Below are 20,406 nucleotides of genomic sequence, written 5' to 3' on the forward strand. Positions count from 1 at the left end.
AGAGTGCTAGCCGAGAACTCTATCGAACCGTCCAACGAGGAACTTTCTTTCTTGAACTCTTCAGGTGAAAACCCTTAAGGTCAGAGCCAAAAGATTATAAAGCCAAGAGGGCTCCAAAGGGAAATCAGCCTGCAGAGAGAAAGACGAGGAATAGAGTTATAAATTATTAAACAAATTAACATGAGGAAATTGAAAAAAAAACGATACATCTGAAATTCAGGAGACGTCAGCAGCAGCAGACAGTAGAAATGAATTTGCTCCTTGCTTAAACATTCGGAGATCAGGACAAGAGTCCACAACTGCTCTAGGTAAACTATTCCTCGTTTAAGTTGTAGCCAAGATAAAACTCCTAGCAAACTGAGTATTATTAAACGTGATGCTAGAAACCAACATTGTTTGCAGTAAAAGACTGCCTATTGTTATTCCTTTTGAGCCGCCTTGTATACTAACCTAAGGAGCATAGGCTACATACATAAATACAAACACACCTTATGCACACACTGCATGTATATGTATATACATATATATATAATACATATATACATATATATGTACATATATGTATCTATATAATATATATATATGTATGCATATATATACATACACATACAGAGAGAGAGAGAGAGAGAGAGAGAGAAACTGAACCCGATGAATCATAAACGAAAGGAAATCATACAGTCACATTCTTTCCCTTTACCTTTCAGCAATCGTGAAAGAGAAAGTTACAGAAGTATAACGGTATGAAAGTAGGCCTTTTGTGAATGGAATTCGGCAAAAAAAAAAGACTTAAACCTCTCGTAACTATCTATATGGGGAATGACGGGAAATTACGTAACGTAACTATATAAGGATCCACCCTAAATATTATGCACACAAATTTGACAGTACAGAACGTTTAACATCTAAATTTAGCCTAGGCGTGCCATCATTGTCATTATTATCATTATCAATAATAATAATAATAATAATAATAATAATAATAATAATAATAATAATAATAATAATAATTTCAGTAGTTCATAAACATTCATATAAATTATCTGCAGGTGAACAAAAAGCATTATTGATACATTCCCTTTAAAATCCCCCCCCCTTTTTCTTAGCCTAATCAACCAATAGGGTACTTGGTGGTCAGTCGACTATTGTCAGGCGCAGCTGGGAACGGAGAATGAAGATAATATATAAACATCTCTCTGCAGATATTTACCCCAGAGCCATACTGAGAAAAGAGAGAGGCAGCATTTCTCTCTCTCTCTCTCTCTCTCTCTCTCTCTCTCTCTCTCTCTCTCTCTCTCTGGACAATCCATAAGTTGGTTCCCATGGGTAAAACAAACATACTGCCATTATTATTATTATTATTATTATTATTATTATTATTATTATTGAAAATAATGGCGTAGAAATACCCATTATTTTAAATGCTACTGCCCTCTGAGAAGGTCTCCTCCATTATTATTATTATTATTATTATTATTATTATTATTATTATTATTATTAACCCCTAAACCATGTATGTTGGTTATGATAAAGAATTTATTATTATTATTATTATTATTATTATTATTATTATTATTATTATTATTATTATTATTATTATTATTATTAACCAGCAATACAGCATCGTATCACATCACTCAAAATTACACATCGGAGGAAAAAAAAAAATTTCGCATCATCCCATACTCGTACGCAACAGACAGCAAACCCTTCCCCGTCCCCACCCCACCCTGTTAATTTCATAAGCGTCACAAAGCACAGGAAGGTTGACGAAATGGGCGGAGAACCGAAAAATCCTACACAAAAGAAACAAAAGAAGAGTCGAAAGGACTCAAAAAAGCAAATCATGATAATGTTCATTTCGAGCGTTTTAGACTGAGAGAGCAAAGTGCCATTATATTACGCAAGTAAAACCCCACATTAACTGTGGATACTGTTATAATTAAACGGCTTTTATTCACTTTTTTTTTTAGCTATTTTTTTGTGTGCTTTTTGTATGAGGTGAGGTCCTTAGCCTTAACTACTTGGTTTTCCTATTATTATTATTATTTTTATTATTGGATGCACCGAATGCAGCTATCATCTTCAACACTACATGCATGAAAGAGGGTCTATTATTGTTATTATTATTCAGATGAATCCTATTTATATGGAACAAGCCCAAAGGGGCCATTGACTTGCTATTCAAGCTTCCAAAGAACATTATGGTATTCACTTGAATGAGGTAACAGAACGTAATGGGAAATACAGAAAGAAGAGATCACTTATTAGAAAAGACAAAAAATATTTTTCTTTCTTTAAATCTTCTTCTAAACAGACTATAAACTCAAAGCATAATGTATTCGTAACACACAAAGTTTCTATGATAAAGTTTCAAGCAAAGAGATGGTAGCTACGCCCATTGGTATGGCCAATTCTAAGGTAATTTACTCTATGAAAAGACACAGGAAACAAAAGGAAATATAAAATTGATAAAGAAGACACAAAATTACATAAGAAAGACTCAAACCCTCTCCAGCTTGGCGTAAATGAATAAGGTTGAGAGAGAATTGAATAGACCCTTCAACCGATTGCTAAAAACAGAATTCTATAAAACAACAAAGGTCTTTCCTGCACAAAAGTTTGTCTATGCTGACTCTTTTCCGCCTTGTATTCCGCGGAGAGCTAAAAAACAAAGGCAATATTGATTTTATCTTTACTGATCGGATAGTCAGGTATTCCGTGTCCATCAACGATTAGTTACACAAAGGAAGGCTAATATTTCTCCACCTAAACAAGAATTAAATCGACATTGCAAGAGGCTTCATAGAATCATTTTTCAAAGCAGAGTGTCAATGAGATAATTGGCACTACGGCGTCTCTGATAGTTGGAAAAAGCAAGAAGAATTCGTGCACACTGGTTGTAAATCACATAGATCGATCCAACACACTTAAAAACACTGATCATTACCGTATTGAGCATAAGCGCCAGTCTTTTAACGAATAGGGCGTTCCCCTGGGCAGTGTCTGATAAGAATACTCAGTTGTTAAATTTCCAGAGAGTAAAAAAAAAAAAGACAAAGATTTAAAGGTCTTGAACCTTCGTGTTAATTTCTTATCACTGAATAATACACGAAAGTTAAAGTAAATAGAGGAATTTTAGTAACTTTTGTTTTCAGAGCTATGCTGTATTGATTATAAAGACATTCTTCTTACATTTTCCAAGGATAAATGATATACACACGCAAACTAACTTACTTCAAAAGGACTGTCTAAATCTAATCTGATATTTCAGTCGACCTTCCTGATAACTGGCGAGTTTCCAAGCACGTCCTTAAATTGTGTTTTTGTAACAATTTACAATGTACTAAGGTTATATACTAAGGCTGTAAGAGCAAGGTCTCATCTCCTTACGTCATTTAAAAAAATCCCCAATAAACCAAGACAATCGACAGCGGAGAGGAAAAACAGAGTATCGCATACCAGATTAGGCTCGACCTCTCAACTTTCGCCTGCATCATTTAACCGGAAGTATGTCTGTGGCCCGTAAATCAGCATAGAACAATGCTGATGTCGAAACGCCTCGAGTTGTTCGTGCGTACATATGTACGTAAATACGCTTGGATGCTGGAATGGTAAAATAATAGCGGGGGTGTGGGATGGGTAGGAAGTGGCTCTCTGTGAGGGGTATGCCGCTCGTTTTGCGAGACCATACGGACTGCAACTGAGGACGACCTCAGTCGTTAAACAGTTGTGCTATCAGACTGTGCCGGTCCGTGGTGATATATTTTTTTTTTAATTCTGATTTTCGCGGGTCGCGGGAGGCCTCTTTCTGGACAATTTAGAAAAATTGTGTGGTTTTATTTTACGGTAAATTTCTATTATTTTTAGACACGCTTAGAGAATTTCCCCTTTCTTTGACGACACGTTGGCCAAATAGTTTTCTTCTTTTGGGACACGCTAACAAAATTATTTTCTTTTGGGAAACATTAGAAAAACTGTTTTATTCTTTAGAAACACATTACAAAGTTGCTTTTTTCTTTTGGGACACATCAAAAAATTTTCTTCTTCTTTTGGGACACATTAGAAAAATTGTTTTCTTCTTTTAGGAATTTAAAAAACTGTTTTCTTCTTATTGAATATATTAAAAAAACTGTTTTCTCCTTTTGGGACAAATTAAAAAATCTGTTATCCCTTTTGGGACACGTTACCAAAGTTTTCTTCTTTTAGGACACGTCACAAAACTGCTTCTTTCTTTTAGGACACATCAAAAGAATTATTCTTTCCTTTTGGGACACCTCAGCTAAATCACGTTTTCAATTATTTCACATTTAATTAACTTTCCTATTAAAGAGAGCGTTAATCATCAATTACTTTTTTCTGAACTGTCTTTTAGTTCAAACAGCATTGCTTTTCCAAGCTTGATTCAAGCTGGGGGTATTCTTATCTAATATTCAACACTCTTCTTATCCTTTCATTTATCTTCATCTATTTCCTTTTCAGCACATCCTCCCTTAACACACATCTACATTAGTACAGACTCAAACTCACATTATTAGGCATCTACGTCACATAAACAAGTTTCAAGACACAATCAAGAGAAGCATAAAATTCTTATGTACAAGTACACATTCGAAAATCTCTAAATATTTAAATAGTAACATGACCTAAGTTATGTAACAATATCTATAAAATGATAACTGAAATTCACACAACATTCCAATAATTGCATTAATAGATACTGGTTAAGAACCATTACTAGCTGACTCACTGAAAGTATCAATGACTTTTTCTTCCAAAGCGAGGTGACGGAGATTTAAGAAACTTCAAAAATTTAACCTGCCCACTGAGAGAGAAGAGAGAGAGAGAGAGAGAGAGAGAGAGAGAGAGAGAGAGAGAGAGAGAGAGAGAGAGAGAGAGAGTCTCTTTGTGTCTTAGGCGATGATAAACTTGTCTCCATAGCTTAAACAAGTTAAAACCTTGAGAAAATGAAGAGATAAAGTCCCATATTTTAAGAATTAAACTAAAAAAAATTGTAAAACTATTTTACTCTGATAGTTCATGCAGCCCTGTAGCTCACGAGAGCAATGTCCTAAGCTGTTGGTTGGTTGTGAACTAAACAGGCTTTATGCCGTTGCGGCCCCTTTCTCCTAGAACAGCCTCAGAAGAAGTGTCAACAGTTATGGCAGAAAGTTGCCATTTTTTGATGAAACAAGTGGCCCAAAGGTCAAGCTACTAGTGCGGCCATTAATTGATGCAGAGAATGCAAGTTTTAAGTTCAACGTTAACAAGCAGAAGATGGAAAGAGAATTTTCTCTAGTGGATGAGGAAATGCTCCATACAAAGACAGACAAGTAAAACAGTGATGTGATGGGTTGCTCAGAGAAGCACATGTGCTATGTATAGATGCCAACCGATGGCTTGCTTACTTACCCTGACCTGTGATATGATCATTCAACGATAGCTCCCAATGTCTTCAGAAGCCGGAACACTAGCAGATATAAATAGCTGTCTTTACAACACTCAACACATTTCTATGAAGGTTTATGAAGTACCAGAAACAGAGAAGGGAAGCTGAATCTTCTTGAGCAACTGAAATGAAACTCCAAATATTCAAGAACTGCTCACCATAAAAAAATCGGCAACTTGATCTAAGCTTGAAAAGATTTACGAGCTTGAGAAGTGCTGGGATAAGATCAATCCCGTGGTAGGGTAGATGAGAGAATAGATTCATCGCCGTCGGAAACAGCGAAAGAAGAAGGTACAGCAATGCAGAATGCTTAGCTTGGATGAGAAACTTGTAACTGTTTTACCAACAGAGCTATTGACCGGCAGTTGATAGATGGAGCGATGCCATCAGATTCCCCAATTGCAAATAGAGGACGACCATGCCAGAAGGAAACTATCAGTTGATTAATCATCAATAGATCAGGTTTTGTAGAAAGGAGGCATTATAGCAAAATTCGATAAAGTGAGCTTTAACTAGAACCTCACGTGCTTTAGCTCTAGTTTAGGATAAGGCAAACATGACAGTGAAATGCCGGGACAAGTTTCTTGATCAATTTCTTGGGGAAATATTACCGAGATATTATAAGGCCTTACAAGCTCTATCTTGCTATAAAAACGATTGATAATACTGTTTTTGTAGACGGGTACTACAGATTGTGAGCTGTGTGACGGGACCATAATCAAAAGGGGACATGAAAAAGGTGTTTACTAATGATACAAATATAATCTACTAATACCACCGTAAAACGATCGAGCTGCTTTATTAAGACTCCATGAAATATCTTTATTAATTAAAAGACAGTATAAAACATGGTTTGATGTTAACAAAATATAACATTTAAACAACTGCGATATATATGAAAAAGACCTTTTCCAATAAATGTAAGAAAAGAATTAAAATACTTCATCTACCTCCAAAGAGACACGTTTCTCTAAGAGAAAAGAGAACTCTGGAGTCTGATAAACATCTGATTTCAATTTCTAATCTCCGTAACTCTCCACTTTCTTCGGCATTCGAAGAGAACGAAGACTTTCCCTACATTGAAGCTACAGAGCCGAGAGAAAAGATTTTTTTTAGAAGAGCAAATATATATTGTTTATTTTTCTGGATGAATTAAAACAAATTTACCTGAGTATTAGCTCTGATATTCTATCTCCACTTAAAGCATTCTACCATAAAGGATTTATAAGTAAATTTAATTGTCTTTCAGTCAGTTCCGTAATGAGGTGCGCACATTTTTCAATAATAATGTTCTAAAGGGTCCACAATAACATAGCTGTTTAAGGCTCGTGTGAAATTTATAAAAGCTTTAGGGTTCAACTTCAGCCACTGAAGATGAACCCAGAGAAGGGTTCGAAAGCTTTTAAAAATTTTACACGAGCTTTAAACATTTATATTATTGTGGACCCTTTAGAACATTTATGAACTCTCGTGATAGAGAGCTTTTCTCCCAAATCAATAATAATAATAATAATAATAATAATAATAATAATAATAATAATAATAATAATAATAACTCTTTCATTAGATGACCACCTGTGTTTGCGTTGAGGCATAAGGGTAAAATAAAAGAAAATAATAATAATAATAATAATAATAATAATAATAATAATAATAATAATAATAATAATAACTCTTTCATTAGATGACCGCCTGTGTGTGCGTTGAGGCATAAGGGTAAAATAAAATAATAATAATAATAATAATAATAATAATAATAATAATAATAATAATAATAATAATAATAATAATAATTCTCTCATTAGATGACCACCTCTGTGTGCGTCGGGACATTAGGGTAAAATAAAAGAAAATAATAATAATAATAATAATAATAATAATAATAATAATAATAATAATAATAATAATAATAATAATAATAATAAATTTAAGTTTACAAGAGCTTTTTTTCAAATAGCGATCTTATCTCTATTTGACCTCATTTTCTCAATAAATAATCACTTGCTATTTGAGAGAAAAAACTAATTAATTCGTCAGTGTGTTTTAAATTTCCTTAGCAACGGCAACAATACAAAGAACAATAGGAGTTCTCTATACAATGACAGTTTTTATCTACAGTTCTGAGGAATGGCTGAGTGCTCCACCTTCTCATACATACATACATACATACATACATATGCACATATACGTCGGGCTTATGTCTTTGTAAAAACATTCAAGTCAACAATTTCTCTTGTACACATCTATGTTTACTATTCAATGACCCCGGGTCAAGTTAGGTTCCCCCCCCAAATTAGGAAGGGATAATCCTCCCATGAGGTCCAGAAGAGAATTTCCTTTTTATTCTTAAATATACCATTTTCATAAATAAATTTAAATTTTATTATTGAATATACCACTTTCATTAATAAATTTAATTCTTATTCTTCAATATACAATTTTCATTAATAAGCTTACTTTTTATTATTAAAATATACCATTTTCATTCATAAATTAATTCCTATTCTTAAATATACCATTTTCATTAAAAAGAACTGAAGCCAAAACAGTAGACGCTTTAAAAGATCGTTACAGTGACACGAGTTCTTATCCACTTAACCGTTTACCAACCATTTGCCTCCAGCGAAGAGACGCAAAAGCGAAAGGAGAACGAGAAAAGCGAGGAGAGAAGAAAGAGAGAGAAGGGAGGGAAAACGCCGAGCTGTGGAAGGGATGAGAGTGAAGATGAGACCAGAGATGAATCTCATGATGGGGCTGATGATGGCATCGACAGTCTCCGGTTACTACCGCAACGATTATCATGGCAGAACCTCTGGTGAGTTGGCTGTATTTCATTTTCATTTACTCTACTGTACGTATGTATGTATATATATGTAAATTTATGTATGTATGTATGTATGTATATATATACATACATATATACACACACACATATGTTATATATATATATATATATATATATTATATATATATATATATATATATATATATATATATATATATATATATATATATATATATATATATATATATATATATATATATATATATATATATATATATATATATATATATATATATATATATATATAAAGGCAATGACACGGAAGAAAATGAAACAACAGAGTGGTGTGTAAGCCTTCGACTTACTGTCCATTGCTTAGCTAAGTAAAGAACAGTAAGTCGAAAGGCCTAGCACCACTCCGTTGTTTGACTTTGCTTCGTGGTATTGCCTTTATTTATATATTCATCACGATCCATATTTTCGTGATTCAGTTGTATACACACACACACACACACACACACACACACACACACACACACATATATATATATATATATATATATATATATATATATATATATATATATATATATATATATATATATATATATATATATATATATTAAGCAATTTTCTTTACATCAATAAACAGGAAATTTTTGTATATATGTATTCAAGGAACCAAGACAGTGCAAAGCTGTCCCAAAATCTAGGTCTTGAAATAGTTACTGGATTTTAGTATTACTTATATTAGTTAACTGTAGGACGAAAAAAAGAGGTTCACGGAGAAGTTGCAGCGACGAGCGTGGAATAATCTGCAGGAAATTTAAAAGGCCAAAGTGGTTATGGAATAGAATAGAATATACAATTTAGGCCGAGGGCCAAGCGCTGGGACATATAAGGTCATTCAGCACTGAAAGGAAAATTGAGAGTAAAAGGTTACTAAGGTGTAACGTGAGGAAAACCTCGCAGTTGCACTATGAAGCAATTGTTAGAAGAGGGTGAAGAGTAAGATGAAAGAAAGAAAATGAATGGAGGCAGAGTAAAAGGAATGAAAGGGGGTGCAGCTAGGGGCCGAAGGGACGCTGCAAAGAACCTTGAGTCATGCCTACGGTGCAGCGCGCGTGAGGTGCACTGACGGCACTAACCCTAAAGTGGATATCAAAGGAAATACTGGGAAGTATAAAAGGAATTGCTGAGCCAACTCTTATTAATGCAGAGAAGTGGAAAACCTTCCTAATGATAAATGATAACAATAATTAACTGAGCTAAACATAATAGAATTTAACACTCATAAGATCTTGAAGACGATAACTCTATAAGTACAAAAACACCAGCGATGACCGAGGCCGTTGCGACGCTCGTTTACATATATTAAATAACTGTCATGAATGCATTTCATACAATCTGTATGGTAATACTACTTACTATCTAACAGCAAGTGTTGATACGGACGCTTATTTCCTAAAACGTTACTATTCAATATTTAACGTTTTCATGTCCTCTTCATTGGATGACTTGCTTGCTTGCTTGCTTGCTTGCTTGCTTGCTTGAGAGAGAGAGAGAGAGAGAGAGAGAGAGACTCATGTCCATACCACTATTAAAACGATATGGTGTCCATTTTGGCTGAAATGCGCGCGCGCGCGAGAGAGAGAGAGAGAGAGACTCATGTCCATACCACTATTAAAACGATATGGTGTCCATTTGGCTGAAATGCGTGAGAGAGAGAGAGAGAGAGAGACTCAGTCCATAGACTATTAAAACGATATGGACTCCATTTCCATAACACCATTAAAACGAGAGAGAGAGAGAGAGAGAGAGAGAGAGAGAGAGAGAGAGAGAGAGAGAGACAGAGAGAGAGAGAGAGAGAGACTTACAAGGATAGGATGTCTCAAAAACTTATTAGTCCATCTGAGGAGACATCATGTGCTCACTTATCTCCAGGCGCAGGTTTTGCTGTTCATTCACAGTGTTCTAATGATTTTGTCTAGCTTTCTTTGAAACTTCCACACTGTTGCTGTTGACAACTTCTGGTGGTGGCAGTTTATTCCATGTGTCACATGTCTTGTATGTGCAGTTCCCACGATGAGAAGTGTTGTATCTCTTCATCTAGTTTCCATCCATTAGTTCTCGTCTGGTTTTAGTTTAATGTGAAGAGGTTACTGTCTACTTTTGTTATGCCTTTCAATATTTTGAATGTTTCTATTAGTTGTCCTCGCAATCGTCGTGTTTCTAAGCCATACATGTTCAGGCTCTCTAGTCGTCTTTGGTAACCTGTTTGCCTGATGGATGGAATGAACTATGTGGCTCTTGCTTGTACCCCTTCTAATCTATATATGTCCTTTCTTAGTGTTGGTGACCAAAATTGTACTGCATTTTCAAGATAAGGTCTAACTATGGATGTGTAAAGCTGCAGCACCGTTTCCTTGCTTCTGCATTTGAACTGCCTCTTTATGTATCCCACTAGTTTCTGTGCCTTCTTTTCAGCTTTTATGCACTGTTTTGTGGACTTTAAGTCCTTGGTAATAATGACTCTAGGCCTTCTTCTTGTTCTACACTATTTATGTCATTCCCAAGCAGCATGTAGTTGGCATGAGGGTTGTTCGTTCCTATTTGTAACACTTTACACTTATCCAAGTTAAAAGGCATTTGCCATCTTTTTGACCACTCCTATTTTCCTTAGATCATTTCTTAAACTTTCCACTGTATCTGGGTCTGTTGCATTTACACCTTGTTTGGGGTCATCTGCAAATTTGGCTATCCTGCTAGTTAAGCCTACATCAGTGTCATTGATGTAAATCAAAAACAAGAGCGGGCCAAGGGCAGAACCCTGAGGAACTCCGCTTGTCACATCTGCCCATTCTGATTCTTCTCCGTTTATATTACGACTCTGTTTTCTATTAGTTAGCCAGTATTCGATCCAAGCTGCTATTTCTCCTACAGTTCCTAAAGCTCTAACTTTTGTCATTAGTTTCTTGTGTGGTACTTTGTCAAAGGCCTTTTGGAAATCTACGTAGAGTATATATATTGCCCTACTACTGTCGTAAATACCAAGCATGTTATGAAATAACTCCAAAAGGTTTGATAGGCAGGAACTACTTTGTCTGAAGGACTGTTTAACATCAGGTTTTTCTATCAATGTGATCCACAATTTGATCTGCAATTATGGACTCAAAAATCTTGCAAGGGACTGACGTTAGACAGATTGGTCTATAATTTCCTGGCCTTCTCTTGGACCTTTTTTGTAAACTGGGGGCACATTACCAAGTTTCCATCCTTTTGGTGCCTTTCGTTGTTCTGCAGTTCTTCTGTAGAGTTTATATAGGTGGGAAGCTATCTCCCCTTTTAACTCTTTAATTTCTCTTGGATGAATCCCATCCGGGCCAGGAGATTTGAACTTGTTTAGTTTTTCTATTTTGTTTTTAACGTCTTCTTCTGTAAACATTATTTTGTCAAGCGGTTCTGCCCATTCATATTTAATAGCTGGTTCAGGGATTGAGGTAGTGTCTTCAATTGTGAAAACACTAGTGAAAAATTTATTCAGTAACTCCGCTTTTTCCAAGTCTGAGTTCACTAGGTTTCCTCTATTGCCTCTTAAGAGACCTATGCTATTTTTTATTGGCTTCCTACTATTAACATGCGCAAAGAATTCTTTTGGGTTTTCCTTACAAACTGCTGCAACTCTCTTATCCTCATTTATCTTTGCATTTCTTACTGATTTGTCCACTATTCTACAGAGTTCTCTACAGCCTGCCTGCTTCTTCTGGTGTTGGTTGTGGATTCATTGATTTGTGCAATCTGTCTCTTTTTCTTATTTTATTTTTAATTTCTCTGTTGAACCACTTAGGCTGAGGTTGCCGTTTGTCTGTATTTGTTTGAATGGTATACACCTGGAGCGTTTTTCTGTGTATTCCTCTAGAAAGGCTTCCCTCCCAGTACTTATCTATGTCTGTGTTCTTGTCGCACTCTAGATTTTTTACATACTCCTGTAGCTTTTTTAGGTCTCCTCGACGGTAGTCTAATCTCTTTAGTATCTTCTTTTCTTTTTTATGGCAAATATTAATATGAAATGTAATAATTTTATGGTCGCTTTTGCCTAGATTTGCCCTTACTGAAAGGTCAGACATTAGGTTATCTTCTGTTGACAGGACGATGTCTTAGTATGTTGTTTCCTTTAGTAGGTTTCCTCCATTGGTGGAGGAATTCATTTATGACAAATTCTAAAAGTCTCTTTCCTTCTAAGTTTGATGTGGAGGTCATACTGTCCCAGTGCACAGCTGCATTGAAATCTCCCATTATTATGCAGAGTTTGTTGTTTATTTCTTGTCTTAGTAGTGCATAGAGCTCCTTGTCGGACATTTATGGTTGGTGGGGAGGTCTGTACACTAGTATTGGAGTTAGCTTCTTCCCTAAACTGCTTATTTTGATGCCAGTTACTTCTTGCGTGGTTGTAATTTTACACTCTATTGGACTGAACTGGTCCTTGACATATAACATAACGCCTCCACCTTTTTTATTGGGTCTATCTGTTTTGAACAATTTATCTTGCTATTTGGTACTCTCCTACAAAGTCTCTTTTTGCCTCCCGTACCCTTGTTCCTGTGATACCTATTATGTCTAGTTCTTCACTTGCTATCAATGCTTTGGAGAGAGAGAGAGAGAGAGAGAGAGAGAGAGAGAGAGAGAGAGAGAGAGAGAGAGAGAGAGACTCATATAGTGTTCACTTGGCTGAACTGCTAGAGATAGCACATAGGACCATTAAAACCAATAAAACGAGATGGTCATTTCATTTGGCTGAATTGAGAGAGAGAGAGAGAGAGAGAGAGAGAGAGAGAGAGAGAGAGAGAGAGAGAGACTCATATCCATAGCACCATTAAAACGAGATGGTGTTCACTTGGCTGAATTGCTAGAGAGAGAGAGAGAGAGAGAGAGAGAGAGAGGGACTCATATCCATAAGACCATTAAAACGAGATGGTGTTCACTTCACTGAGTTGCTAGAGAGAGAGAGAGAGAGAGAGAGAGAGAGAGAGAGAGAGAGAGAGAGAGACTCATAACCATAAATAACACCACTAAAACGAGATAAGTGTTCATTTGGCTGAATTGCTAGAGAGAGAGAGAGAGAGAGAGAGAGAGAGAGAGAGAGAGAGAGAGAGAGAGAGAGAGAGAGAGTCATATCCATAACACCATTAAAGAGAGATGGTGTTCAGACCATTTGGTGTTCACTTCACTGAGTTGCTAGAGAGAGAGAGAGAGAGAGAGAGAGAGAGAGAGAGAGAGAGAGAGAGAGAGAGAGAGAGAGAGACTCATATCCATAAGACCATTAAAACGAGATGGTGCATTTACTTCACTGAGTTAAGACCATTAAAACGAGATGGTGTTCACTTCACTGAGTTGAGAGAGAGAGAGAGAGAGAGAGAGAGAGAGAGAGAGAGAGAGAGAGAGAGAGAGAGGCTGATTCATACAATAACACCATTAAAACGAGATCTTAATCTTTCGAAAACATGAATAAAATATAAGAAATACTTCATTCTGAGAATGAAAGAATTGTTCAAGGATATATTTGGTTTTTTGCATGTGCTACATTATTGTGTCAATTTCTGTGGCGTTACCGTTCGCTTCGAAGGTCATACTAACCTTGGAGTTGTTTTTTTTTTTTCCTTCTGGATATACCCAGTTTCCCATCTGTTTATCACGCAAAATAAAAATAGGAAGTTGTCTCAAGGGGATATGTACGTCATATTTATCAAAATACAAAACATTGCGCACACACACATACATATATAAAATATACACATATATTCACACTGTGAGGACAATCGTTTGCCGATCGTTTCCTCGGTAGGTTGTTGCCTCCTTCCCTATTTGTGCTTTTTGTTTGTTAGGAGAGTTGACGTCTGTCGGCTTGTCTTCGACAGCATCAGTCAAGTTCAGAGCGGCAGAAAGTCAGAGTCTCGGCAGCAGAGCAGCAAATAGTATTATTTGGATAGACACCAGGTATTATTTTACCTGTTGGCGTTGGCAGCATAAGGATGTTTCAATGGCTCAACTGTTGTTGGTCATCTGTGTGAGGATTTGTTCCTTCAGCAACAAATGGCTTTTCGATGGCTCAACCGTTGCTGGTCATCTGTGTGAGGATTTGTTCCTGTTCGGCAACCAGTGGCTGTCTTGGTGGCACGATGAGTTCGTGCGTTTGGCTGCATCCTCATTGACAGTGGTGACTGTCTCGACAACTCTTAGGAGTTTGTCTGTTTAACTGTGTTCTTCTCATCTATTCATTTTACTGTTATATATTTATGCTGCCTGTTCATGCAATTAGTTTTGCTGCCTGGGTTTTGTTTATTATGATGCTTTTGAATTGTTTATTAATTTGCTTTTGTAATGATTATTGATTTTGTTTTACATGTATATTTTACTGACTGTTTAATGCCTATGGTGTTGGTCATTTGTAATGTTTGTTGAGTTGCTCATGCTTGTGTTTTTGGTCATTTTTGATGTTCATTTATTACTGACTCATTTTTGTATATATGTTAAATTGAACCTGACTCACCTGTATATTTCTAAATAAATTAATTTTAAGGTAATTTTCTTGGGTTTGTTCGGCTCCTTCCTCATTTGTTTGTCACCTTTTGTCAGTCGTTACAGCCCAATTGCTTGTTTTTGTTTTGAACCTGCTGGTCTCTGAAAAAGACGAGACCATTACACACACACAAACACATACACACACACACACACACACATATATATATATATATATATATATATATATATATATATATATATATATATATATATATATATATATACACTGAGTAACCAGATGCTGATAATCATAGTTATCTTATATCTTAATATCATATTTGTATTTATATATATATATATACATATATAAATAATACATATATATATATATATATATATATTATCACTGCTGTTGTGTAGGCCAGTGAGTGACGATGGGTATGATAAATCATCAAGTTATCTTGCGGAGTTCTCTTAATATGTTATGAATTTATTTGTATGATAGAAATTCATTTCTGATATGAATACATATACAAATAATACATCTGTCACAATTACTCCTCTTACTACCATCATTATCAGCGCTGTTGTGTATTTCAATACTGTGACGATGGGGATGAGTAAATATCAGAGATCACAGCTTACTAATTTATTCAGACAACAAACACACAGGTCAATAGCTCTTGCGAGTAGGAATGTAGCGCCTGACATCAGGCAGGTAGAAACAGAGATTAAACGCAATCACTTGTGTTTGTTGGCAGATGGAAATATACGTATGAATCGGTACATAATGCAGGACTGAAGTTAAAATACATATGGCAGAGAGCTGACAGTTCAATGCTTATGATGATGACGATACATTTAATATGATAATAAAAGAGCTATATGTACAAAAGATGTGTGACAGATGCTGTGTTTCTTTTGTCCGCGCGTTGGTGCGCAGGGTCGCTGTTGTGGGATTACTGGCCGGTGCAGTGAAGATGTGTGTAGGGCCCACGTGTGGACCCTACAGGACTCCCCCCCTTGGAGAGGCCTACGGTTGTAGGTCTTATATGTATGCTGGCTTCAGATGATCGATGGAAACCCACGTTGTTCTGCCGTCCACTGTTATCTTATACGCCTTGTGTCGTCTCTGGATGATGAGGGATGGTACCGAGTAGGTTGGGGAAAGGGGAGGGTCTGTGTGTGTCTACCCATATGAATGCATATTCTGCGTTCTGCAGCTCGCTGGGGATGTACACATTTCTGGTCACGTGGTAGGTCGTCTTGGCTGGCATTATCCTTTCTGCCGCTTTTCGGATGTTGGATGGGGATGTTGGGCTCTTTTGATCTTGAAAGACATCTGCTGGCAATGTTAGTGCTTGGCTGTATAGGACTTCTGCTAGAGATGCGTTGAATGCTACATGTGGTGTCGTTCTTAGGCCCAGTAGGACCCACAGTAACTCCTTTCTCCAGATCCCACCTTGATATCTGGGGGTGAGTGATGCTTTTAATGACTGGTGTAGCCTCTCGATGATGCTGTTAGCTTCTGGGTTGTAGGCTATTGTGTGTGTGTTTTTGTCCCCAAACTGTCTGCGAGGGCATTCCATGGGGCAGACATGAAGTTGGCTTCCCTGTCACTTGTGATGATCTGTGGGACTCTGTGCCTGCTGAACCATCTGATGAGGGCTTTCACGCAGCTTTCCACCGTCTGCTGTTGTATCGGTATTGCTTCGGGTCACCTGGTATTTCTGTCTATGATGGTGAACAGGTATCTGTACTCTTCGGAGGTGGGGTAGGGGTCCTACTATGTCGAAAAGGATGTGGGCGAGTCGGCGGTGTCTTGTGTTAAACTCTCCTATCCCGCTCTCAACGTGTCTTGTGTTTTTTGACATCTGACACGGGATGCATTCTCTTGTCCAGTTCTTTACGTCCTTCTTCATCCCTCACCAGATGTGCTGCTCTGCTATGATTCAGGCGGTTGACCGGCCTGATGGGTGGGACAGGATGTGGGCGAGTGTGAAGGCTTTTCTTCTGAGGCTTTCTGGCAGGTAGGGGTGAGGGCGTCCGGTACTCATTTCGCAGGCAATGGTCATCTCTCCACTGTTGATTGACAGGTTGCTCCATGTAAGGGCAGGGTTGTCTTGCCGTAGTTGCTGTAGGTCCGCATTGTCTCTTTGGCTTCTGCTATTTTGGGATAGGCTATCCCAAGCTGGATGGTGTTGACTCAGTTTCTTGATAGTTCGTCTGCATGGCTGTTGAAGATACGATTTTGGAGTTGTTCTCGGGACCAGGTGTTTTGATGCTATGTCCACTAGTAGGTGGTGTGCTGTTAGGAAGTCCACTCCCAATAGTGCTATTGTCACGTCTACCATGATGAAGGTCCAAATGTAGTCTTTCCTGTTGAATGACACGTTCATGTCTCATCTTCCATACATCTTGAGTGGTGCTCCGCTGGCGGTGGATACGTGGAGGCTGGTGGGTGGAGCAGGGTTTAGTTGTTCATCTGGACTGGCTAGGACAAATGACCTGCATGCTCTGGTGTCCACGAGGAACGCCATGTCAGACCATTGTCCCTGATGAAGAAGCATGTGGAGCCTTTTTGTTTGTACCTGGAAGAAAGACAGTGGTGGGAAGGCGCAGTTTCTCTTATGAGGCAACCGGTCTGCTAACTGCTGACGTTTAGTTGGTGCGACCCTCTTGCATGTTCTTTGAAAAGAGGCAGCCTTTGTCACACTTGTGGGCTTCCTTTCCAAATCTCCAGTGGAAGTAGCATATTCCCTCTGGTGGTTCGTCTTTTTATCTTCCCCTTGATGAGTTGCATGGGGAAATTTCGTTTGTAAATGGGGGGGGGCTGGTCCTTCTGGGTCACTGTCGGATTCCGTGTCGGTTGACTGCTGGGCCTGTCGTGGTGCTGCTGCTGCTGTTGGTGGGCGTGTGGGCTCCACTGTGTTGCGGGCCGTGTGGACTGTGTCGGCTAATCTCAGAAATACTTCGACTGGCATGGTGGAGGCATTGGGCATGGCCGCCACTGTTTGGCTGGGTAGTCTTGTGAGGAGTACCTCTTTCACAACATCTAGGGATGATTCAGGTTGGCCATCTGTGGCGGGTAACGTGATGAGCCGCTGCAATTGTTTGTAGATGTGTGATGGCCTCTCTTCTCCTATGGGCGCCCCCACGCAGTTGAGGAATTTCTTGGCTCTTAGGGTGGGTGGCATGCTGAAGGATGACTTCAGCTGGTCCTTCAGCAATTCATAGGTGACAGGGGTTTGGAGTTTTTCGAGCCATCCTGCTATTTGCTCGGAGACGTCGTCCAGCAGGAATTCGAGGATGGCGTCTGCTTTGCGTGTTGTGGAGGTGATTTTCTTTGATCGCAAGATTGTTTCTGCCCTGAAGAACCACGTTTCTGTGTTGTGGGGCGTGAATGGAGGTAGATGTATGGAGGCGGTGGCGAGGGTTTCGCTGGAGAGGCGGGCATCGTTGGTGTTGGCTGGGTTGGTCATCTCCATGGGTCACCAATGTGACGATGGGTATGAGTAAGGGTCAGAGTTCACATCTTACTAATTTATTCAGACATCAAACACACAGGTCAATAGCTCTTGCGAGCGGAAATGTAGCACCTGACATCAGGCAGGTAGAAACAGAGATTAAACGAAATCACTTGTGTTTGTTGGCAGATGGAAATATACGCATGAATCGGTACATAATGCAGGACTGATACGAATCGGTACATAATGCAGGACTGAAGTTGAAATACATATGGCTGGGAGCTGACAGTGCAATGAAGGTGACGATACATTTAATATGATAATAATAATAAAGGAGATATATGTACAAAAGATGAGTGACAGATGCTGTGTTTCTTTCGTCCGCGCGTTGGAGCCCAGGGTCGTTGGTGTGGGGTCCACGTGCGGACCCTACAATACTATCATCATTATCATGTGTTATTATTTTCACACGGGTTAATATAACTCTATGAATAAAAAAATGCGTTAAACATGACTTTGTTTCTTGGGGACATCACAATATCAAAATGGGTTATTTACAATTTAAAAACTGAAGTCCTTATATCTCATATATTCTCAAGATATTATTTTTTTCTATTACTTCAATCTGAGTGTTCAAAAACGAATCATGATTATTTAAATTATTTCATTTAATGGATACTAACTCTTTTGCATATATAATACTCTGTCTCAAATTATGAGCCACTGTTGAGAAACAGTATATCACCAATATAAATATATATTATATACATAAATTTATTAATATATATTATATATATATATATATATATATATATATATATATATATATATATATATATATATATATATATATATATATATATATATATATATATAGCTGAGGAGAGTATACAGGTATAGGCAAACAGGACCAGGACAGAGGAAGACGTCCATAATAACGGCATAATTTGTATACGTTTATGTCTCATTATCAAAGCTGGAATTAAAATATAAATATAAAATCAGACTCATACTTAAAATTACAATCAAAAAGTTATACAAAAGAAAGACAAAATTAGAAGACCGTTTAAGTGACATAAAGAAAAGAATTCCATATACAGAGTTGTTGAGGTAGTTTGGTTGTTCAATCTTGGTACTAGTAGTTTAATGATTCAAAGATAGGAAGCGAAGAACTGGGGACTTTGGAAAGTATTTTAAAATTTCTATAATCAATTTCTGTAAAACATCTTTTGGCGTGTTCTATAAATATTTGAGAACTCTCCAAAGTGACCCCATCGCTTCCTATGTTTTATATACACACTACCTCAACAACTCTGTATAGTATATATATATATCTTTTTCTTTATGTCATATATATCTTCTTATTTTATATAACTTTTTTTATATTTTGATTGTAATTTTAGTATGAGTCTGATTTTATATTTATATACTTATTCCAGCTTTTATAATGAGACAGATATATATTATACGTCTTCTCTGCCCTTGGTCTATATATATATATATATATATATATATATATATATATATATATATATAAATATATATATAATATATATATATATATATATATATGCCTTTCATTAATATATTATACACATTCTGTTCTAATGTCGCTACGCATAAATTCAGTGCACAGAGATGTAAAACCAGGTTGGCAAAACAGGGATATCAATATTTTTCTCGAAAATAAAATCACTGCAATAACAACAGATGTTATCAATTAGCAATAGAATGTACTTACTAAGTAATGTTTTATCAAAAGGGGAAAAACCTGTAAAAGAACTATGACCCCATAATGCTTCTGACTTGGTTTCAGTAATTAACTGCAATCTCGAAGTTTCAAAGCACTTATCAATAATCGCAGTTAGGAATATTTGTATACAGTGTACTAAAATTTATGTACCCACTGACTCAACATGTTTTTTTTTTATTTAACTCTTATTATTTTTAGATTTCCTTGTTATTATCAGTTATCTACTATCTTTTGGTGTCACTAAATTTTATTTCTTCCCCTCTTTACTAGTTTAAGTGATTTACTTTTGAAGCCAGACTGATTCACAATCAACCCAGCTTAAAACTTGACGTTTGCGAAAGTAGAGGATTCAAAGTGTCAACGGAAAGGAGGAGGTTTTTGTGTTAACATTAACCTTAGTCAGTTTGAGAAAGTTAATCTGGTATTATATGATGTA

The 20,406-nt window shown here is 36.9% G+C and overlaps 2 protein-coding genes across 4 annotated transcripts in view; one reads left to right on the forward strand and one right to left on the reverse strand.

Annotated features, from left to right (window-relative positions):
- LOC136845301 (uncharacterized) overlaps positions 1 to 20,406 on the reverse strand; it is a 567,827-nt gene that overhangs the window by 14,803 nt on the left and 532,618 nt on the right. The gene's annotated exons all lie outside the window — the stretch shown is intronic.
- LOC136845297 (uncharacterized) overlaps positions 3,726 to 20,406 on the forward strand; it is a 105,086-nt gene continuing 88,405 nt past the window's right edge. For both annotated transcript variants that reach the window (XM_067115487.1, XM_067115488.1), the window contains exons 1-2: positions 3,726 to 3,846; positions 8,070 to 8,261. In XM_067115487.1, coding sequence (XP_066971588.1) covers positions 8,159 to 8,261 — 103 coding nt within the window. In that variant the 5' untranslated portion in view covers positions 3,726 to 3,846; positions 8,070 to 8,158. The remainder of the gene's footprint in view (positions 3,847 to 8,069; positions 8,262 to 20,406) is intronic.

This window comes from Macrobrachium rosenbergii, chromosome 13, assembly GCF_040412425.1.
Source record: "Macrobrachium rosenbergii isolate ZJJX-2024 chromosome 13, ASM4041242v1, whole genome shotgun sequence".
Lineage (NCBI taxonomy): Eukaryota > Metazoa > Arthropoda > Malacostraca > Decapoda > Palaemonidae > Macrobrachium > Macrobrachium rosenbergii.